The following is a 7,918-nucleotide window of genomic DNA, read 5'->3' as shown; positions in this document are numbered from 1 at the left end:
GATCTTGTGTATTCACTTATGAATTTAAAGTTTTAGGTTCAATTCCATATGCCTTGGGATTGAATTAGATTGATCTTGAGTAACGCGGAAATAAATCTGAGGGCTAATATGGATGGATAAAATGTTGAATGTATTAAGTTTTGCACAAAATGGAGATGAAATAACGTTGAATGTATTGAGATAGGTGCGAATAAATATGAACTGAATAAAGAAAGATATCAAGACATGAGTGAAATTTAAAAAAAAAAAAAAATCAGTTAAACAAGAGTGTACCACGTGTTATATACAATTATACCCTAAACTAAATCAGAAACAGCGTAGATATGAAGATTCCACCATTATAGATGTATGTAAACATAACTATAATCTTCAACTGAATTCTGTTACATATTGGCATTGCTGGAAAAAATGAAAGGTTGGACTCTATGAAAGGCACTACTCCTGCCTTTTTTGGGGGGGCGGTACAGTTAAAAGTTATATGGAAGATGATGTTTGAGGCATGCTGCAGTTTTCTTTGGAAAATAGTAGCAATGATTTGAATACCCTCCCAAAGGATTTTCCATAGAAAGAAACATTGACACAAAGAAGCCTCATGCAAGAGTTAGTTCCAAGATCTTGAGCTGAAGAGGAAACTAAATGGTGGAATGCTCCTTCACTCCTTGTTCACATTACACATAATAACAACGTCCCACCAAATTTATGGTGTTTTTTACAAACTTCAGATTTGCAATCTACATTAACTGTGTACCAAAGATTAATGTAGACCAAAATTCTTGTACAACATAAGACATTATGTGAAGAGAGATGCAGGCTGAACAACAGAACACTCGCAAAAATCGATGGATGCCTAGTAGAATTACATGATTTATGTACACATGAAGCTTAAATTCTATGTGCTTCACTTGCTTTAGTGAAACTTTGAAGAGAAAGAAATGGACCAGTTCACGGCTTAGGAGTAGCACATAGAAAATCCAAGCGGGGTTTAGCAATTGCAAGCAGAGGGACCTTCATGGGACAAATAACTCCAAATCCTTCCTCCATATTTATGTGTTGCTGCCCCTGCGGAAGAGACCATTCAAATGCCTGTACCAGAACAGCAATAACATGTTGAATCTTCAAATATGCCAGATTAGATGCAGGGCACTTTCTCCTCCCGCTAGAAAATGGTATAAATCTGAAGTCATTACCAGACACATTTGAGTCTGGGCATTCCTCAAATCGTTCAGGCCTAAACTCAAAAGGCTCATCCCACAATTTAGGGTCATGTGCAAGCCCCCAAATGTTCACAAACATAACAAACTTCTCTGGGATGTCGTAGCCCCCTAAATGTACTGTTTCTTCATTATAATGTGGGTCTGTTAACGGCACCGGTGGATGAAGACGGAGAGCTTCCTTAACAATGCAATCTAAATAAGAAATTCGGCAGGCGTCAGATTCGTCCACTAAACGGCCGTCAACGACACCATCAATTGCCAGTTGGAGCTTTTTCAAAACCCTCTGGTTTTGGATCAGCTCGGCCATAGCCCATTCGATACCGGTCGCTGTGATGTCTATGCCGAACAGGAAAACATCTGTCATTAAGCCCATCAGAGATTTTTCCGTTAGCTTTTCTTCGCCTTCGAGTGATAGTAAAATGTGTACAAAATCCTTGGCTTCCTCGGCATGTTCCTTCTCCAGATCTTTCCTATGGTCGTCTAGGATGAGCCTGTAAACCCTCTCTAGTCTTTGGCTTACCCTTCTGATTCTGCGCTCGTAGCCCTGCGAGGAAAAGAGTATTAGGCATGTGAATTAATCGCAAATTAAAATATTAATAAGAATAAGCTTCAGAATGCAGAGAATCTTCTGGTCCATTACCATGATAATTTATAGGAATTCCATGTCAGAGACCATGATAATTTATAGGAATTCCATGTGAGAGCTCCTTATGTATGTAGCTTATGATTGCAAGGAAAAGGAGGTTTATATGACATGATACAGCGTCGGGAAGACATCGCGCAACTGAGCGGATAAGAAAAAAAGGGTTTCTGAATGCTGAATCAGCAACCTTTACAAACATCTTCCAAGTTTGTGACTAAATATGAGCGTGGTAATTAAGAAATAAAGCACAGGAATTGTTTGACAAAGCTGTCTTATGAACTGCAACCTCTTTTTATAAGAGGAAAAAAAGTTTAAAATACTATTAACTAAACCAAATTACATAGCATAGCAGCCTGCTGCTTTTTCAAAAAAATCAGTGTAATCAACATGGCCAAAATTATGTTGGCAGGTAAATAGTTGAAATTTTTTTGGAAGTTGTTAGATTTGATTGTGTAATGTGGGTACTTTTTTTCATCAATATTTTGGATCATATTTTATGATCTACAATTAAGATGTAGGGAGTCAGAGTAGAGAAATAAAATGGTAAATAGCAATGAGTAAGTCATTTTATTTCTCTTCTCTTGATGGAGTATGATCTGAAAGAACCAGTCATTCTTTTCTTGATGGATCATGGAAATGATCTGAAAGAATCACTCATTGCTATTTCACATTTTTTCTTCTTCTCTGGTTTCCTACATCTTGACGATGGATCATAGAATATGATCTGAAATGCTGATGAAAAATATCTACACAATCAAATTTAAAAACTTTCAAAAATTCAATATTATAAGCTGTAGAAATATATTCAGATATATAGTTACTATTTCAGAACCCCTGCCATTATGAATCTGAACTAATTTATTACAAGCATGTCCAAAGGATTGTGGTGTTATGATAAAGTGGTGCATTAATAAAGAGAGAGACTCGCGTTCAAATCTTAACATTTTAATAAGGCAATCCACAATTTAGCTGACATGCACATGTATCCAAGAATAGGCCCGGTTCATCTCCAGAGCCTATCTGGACCCTGTAAAGTTCTCAGTTACCCTTAAAAAAAAAGTGTCATCATAAGCAGCAGAGTAGTATAAAGTCTAAATAGTATAATTTCAGCATTCCAACCAAAAGCGAAAATTATCATCCTCTAGGAAAGTCATCTTCCTAAGCGAGAAGACACATAATAACTATGCACAAAATGGGGCAATAGGCAAACATACTAAATATGCACAAATGGGTTGCTAAGAATATATTGGAGATTTTTAACCAATTCTTTTAAGCAAATGAAATTGGCAGGTGAAAATCCAGGTTCTTCAACCTTTGCTAGCATCTTTCCAACATGCCAAGGGAGCTTAGCAGCAAGCATCCACAAATCAGTGTTATATTGGAATATGTGAGCAAAAATATTCAGAATTGTTCAAAGAACTTAGTGCCCTTAGCTGGAAGAATATGTAGAGTTTACCTGACTTTTATGCTGATTGATGATGAAATGCATGCTTGTAAACTTTTAGTTGAGAGGTACAATTAGCGATATTGAAGATGATTTCGAACATAGTAATAAGTTAGATAGTAGGGTTAAATTGTTTCCTGTAGTAACAGGAGGAAACATAGCAGAGATAGTTTTGCATAACCTAAGTGTTTAGAGTAATCCGCTTGCTCTTTGAAATTACAATATTATTCATTTTTTTCTTTGCCATTATACAGAATTCAGTAGTTAAGTGGACTTAGAAAACATTTAGATGATGACTATGGAACTTGGGGAAGCTGGCATGATAGGATTGGTAACCTGGTACTTGATCATTCTCTGTCGAGATAGAGGGATATACATATCGTTCAAAAACTCGATGTTTTGTCCTCGTGACTAAACTTATAGTGAACTAGAATTTGACAACTGACTTTGGTATGGAACAACAATTTGTATGTTGAAGTCAGTTTACGAGAAGGAAATGTTGGCTATTCTACATGCAATTCAATAATGGAGATCTTATCTAATGTGAACAATGTGAAGAGATTTCACAATAAAAATAGATCATGATAGTCTTAGATACTTCTTAGAATAAAGATTGTCATATGAAGAAAAAAAATAGGTCACAAAGATGTTATGTGACTTTGAGATTAAATATAACAAGGGCTAGGAGGATGTTGTGATTGATACTCTATTTTAGAGAGATGAATCTGAAGAGTCATTATTGAATGTCATTTCCATATTGTAGGCAGATTGGGTAAATGAGGCATGAGAAGATAGAAAAAAAGGCATTGATACTCAAACTCTTGTTGAAAAACTCTAACAAGATTTATGTGTGTTAGACAAATTTGTATAGAAAAAATTGTTTTATGATTCAAAGATAGGTTGTATCTATGTAAGAACTCAACCTTTAAAAGCATTGTTAAAACTACATGCTTCTCTAGTAGGTGAGCACCTATGATTCTTGAAGAATTATCATAGAATAAAGAAAGATTTCTTTTGGGGGTCTTAAATTTGTAGTAGAATGCATAGCATGTCAACAAAATAAAGGGGAGACTGAAGATTCTTAGTATGTCAACAATATAAAGTGGAGACAATGAAGATTTTCAGTATGTCAACAATATAAAGGGGAGACTGAAGATTTTCAGTATTCTACATCCATAAAGGGGAGACAATGAAGATTCTCAGTATTCTACATCCATTATTGATCTATATACTCAAAATATATATAGAATTATGGGTAGGACTATTCAATTCTTAATTAAATTATATGATCATTGAAGTAGTCTTATATTTAGTTAAATTTGGTAAAATGACAACCAAGACATAAATATGTTATATAATATTCTTCTTAAAACTTTTAAAAATTTACCTCTAAGAATAACTTATTATTCTTAAATATTATCAAATATTTAGCATGTATTTCCTATTTTTAAAATCATCACAACTATCAATAACAAGAAAGCCTAAGCTTGATGATAGAAGTTCTGGGCTCTACATTTGGAGTCCAACACATTTCTTAGTACGACACAAACATCAACCACAAATATGCTTTCAAAATACTAAAATACCACCAGGAAGCACAATCACTTCTTCTACAATATAGAATGATAATAAAGTAGATGAGTTATCCTTGCCTGCAAATCAAGCCAATCTAAGCCAGGAACAAGGTCGCTGACAATGAGTGCACCAATGAGAACCATGGCTTCCTTCACATCCTCCATAAAAAACTCCATCTCCTTGGCCATGGGATGCTCTGGATTAGAATACTTGTTACCAAACAACATTCTTTTCACCATACCCAACACCAGAGAATCACACATCTTTCTCATATCAACAACAGAACCCTCAGAACACCCATCAGTAGCAATTTTATCTACCATTTTCAAAATTTCTTCTCTCCGGATATCTGCTTGCATCTTTATTCTAGCCGGACTAAACAAGTGGGTCACACAGATTTTTCTGAGATGTCGCCAGTGAGGGCCGTTGGGCGCAAAATCCAGGGAATGGAAGTCAAATCCGATGTATTTTCCAGCGGATGATGGAGGCCTGGAAGACAATTGGCAAATCCAACAGCTTTATGGATCTTAAATAAGTAAAACTGCAAATAGATTTTCAAAAACTTACTCACCTGGAGGACCATTCCAAGTCTCTGTGTTTGAGCACTTCCATGGCCAGTTGGGGACTGGAGACAACAAGAATGTTGGAGGCTCCTAGGCGGAGATGCATCAAGGGCCCATATTTGTTGGCCAGTTCAGCAAAGGTTTTATGCCTGTACCGGAATCCCACTGAGAACAAGGACCCCACTACAGGCCATTGAATTGGTCCAGGTGGCAGACTATGCTTGCTTCTTATCCTTCTAAGAAGTGCCCATACCAGTACAGCAAACACTAGGGACCATACAAACCTTATGTCCTCTAATTCCATCACAATCCCCAGTGGGGAAGATCTCATGGGTAGCAGATTATGTCAATAGAAGAGCTAAAAATTCTAACAGAAAAGAGTGAATGATCACTGTAATCTAAAGCATAATCATGCCCCTGGACTAATCATTTACAGAAATGATTGAATTGGATAATCATATTTCGTATGCATAAGTGCTACCGAGTATTATTGAATTTAAGTTTGGCAACCTAAACCTTCTGTTTAAGATATAGATATCTCGTAATCTAAATACAGTTTAATTTACTGCAACAATCTGTAGGCGCCTTATGATCTCAATATAATTCAAATATACTGCTCGAACCACACTTTTATCAAACAGCTATATATATCTAATATATTGGAAAAAGCACAGTTCAAATCTTGAAGGGTAAGGTATGCACATCTTGTATTAGAAATCTAATTAGATGCTTCTATATACTGAGTACTAAATAGTCTCATATGATATAAGTCATCCAGAAATCCTAAAACAGATAAGATGCAAAATCCTAAAACAGATAAGATGCTTCTGTATACTGAGAGTGCCAAATAGTCTCAGATGATACAAATCATCCAGAAATTCTAAAACAGGTAACCTGACATTCATAGACTATAAAAAAAATTCCATTCCATTAAAAAGAATCTATAATTTAATTACAATTAGGTTCACAGAATCTACCCTGTAATGTTGAAGAAGATATTTTATTTTTCTTTTGTGGATCCTCCCACTGATTCACGGGCATTGAAACAAGCTTACCCAGATGTCAACGAGGACAATAAACACCATTATCATATGAGATCATCTTTGTTGTCTGATTTTCAATTTTCAAGGCATGGGACATTAATTAATGGATGCCCAAAATATTAAATTGATTTTTTGAAAGAATTTAATGCATGGAATACTCTCTCGTTCACATTGGGACGCGTCTATTCTGGCTTCAAAACGGCAGTATGGATTGACTCGAGCATTTTACACAGTCGATTTTGCAATAAACGGCTGTGATTGACTAACACTACAAAGGAGCCAGAATAGCTTCGGGCTTCACATTGCTTTTGGACTTTTTTGCATTTTTAGAGTTAATTATCATAAGGGTATTTTGTATGTTCAAGAGTTCTTCATGTTATATATAGTCATTAAATTGATACTTTATATAGTTTTTGATAAAGATATAAATAAATATTAGAAAAAAAGTTTTATGGGAAAGCAATTTGAAGAAATAAAGACAAGACGAAAGTAACATTTTGAAAGTTTGCACAAATTAAATCTATGGTTCTAGATTGAAGATTTAAGAAATAGCGTTCAAATTCACACTTGTGAAATCTGTGAGGAAAGCTACGGTGTGGAAACACTCTCCTAATGCCAATTCGCAAAGGATGTAAGCAACAATATCTTTCTACTTCCTAAATTGCAGAATATTAAGATGACTTAAGCAGAAAAATAGAGCACATATAAAGACCATGCACATATACACAAAGATTTTTACCGTGGGAAACCCTTTTGGGAAAAAATCCACACACCAAAAAGCCAAGTGTCTCCTTTGTATTACAATAAACAAAATTACATACAATTGACAACAGACTTTTTGCACAGGCTCAGATTGTGCTACAATCAACCCAAATTTTTATCACACTACATTCCCAATGAAACTTGTAGCAGTTTATACACACTACAATTCGTTATGAAATTTGATATTGCAACTGTCACTTCACAAACGGTCAACTAACTCAACCTTGGCACTCATCCATCCATCTGGTTGTCATCAAACTATGTACAGACACCACCATACGATGGATGCTACACCGCGGTCATTGTATGCCATTCACATTGTACGCCATTGGAACCATCGTACGGGTCACCATTGGGCAACCACCAGAACCACCATACGGGTCAGCATTGGCAACTACCGGAACCACTGTACAGGTCAGCATTGGCAACTACCGTAACCACCGTATGGGTCAGCATTGGCAACTACCGTACGGGTTAACTCAATACTTACAAGGCAACAATCGTACAATACACATGAGGCAACAACCGTACGGTTCGTACGTACTTCAACAATCTCCCACTTGCCGAGGTACATACTGATATCCGTGGAGCTACTCAACAAGACTAATAAGAGTCAGGGGCTTTAAGCCCCATGGAGCTTGCACACCATTTAAATTTAACTGTGCTCGCCGACT

The 7,918-nt window shown here is 36.0% G+C and overlaps 1 protein-coding gene across 1 annotated transcript; it reads right to left on the bottom strand.

Moving 5' to 3' along the window:
- Nucleotides 1–621: 621 nt before the first annotated feature.
- Nucleotides 622–6,394, bottom strand: LOC131873651 (flavonoid 3'-monooxygenase-like). Its single transcript, XM_059216688.1, has 3 exons — nt 5,448–6,394; nt 4,954–5,365; nt 622–1,758 (listed from the first exon to the last, which is right to left on the bottom strand). Exons 1-3 carry the CDS (start codon nt 5,768–5,770, stop codon nt 943–945), a joined length of 1,551 nt encoding a protein of 516 aa, XP_059072671.1. The 5' UTR covers nt 5,771–6,394; the 3' UTR covers nt 622–942.
- Nucleotides 6,395–7,918: the final 1,524 nt, after the last annotated feature.

This window comes from Cryptomeria japonica, chromosome 2 (assembly GCF_030272615.1).
Source record: "Cryptomeria japonica chromosome 2, Sugi_1.0, whole genome shotgun sequence".
Classification (NCBI taxonomy): Eukaryota; Viridiplantae; Streptophyta; class Pinopsida; order Cupressales; family Cupressaceae; genus Cryptomeria; species Cryptomeria japonica.
The sequence above is the reverse complement of the archived record's forward strand: the minus strand, read 5'-3'. Positions and strand labels throughout refer to the sequence as shown.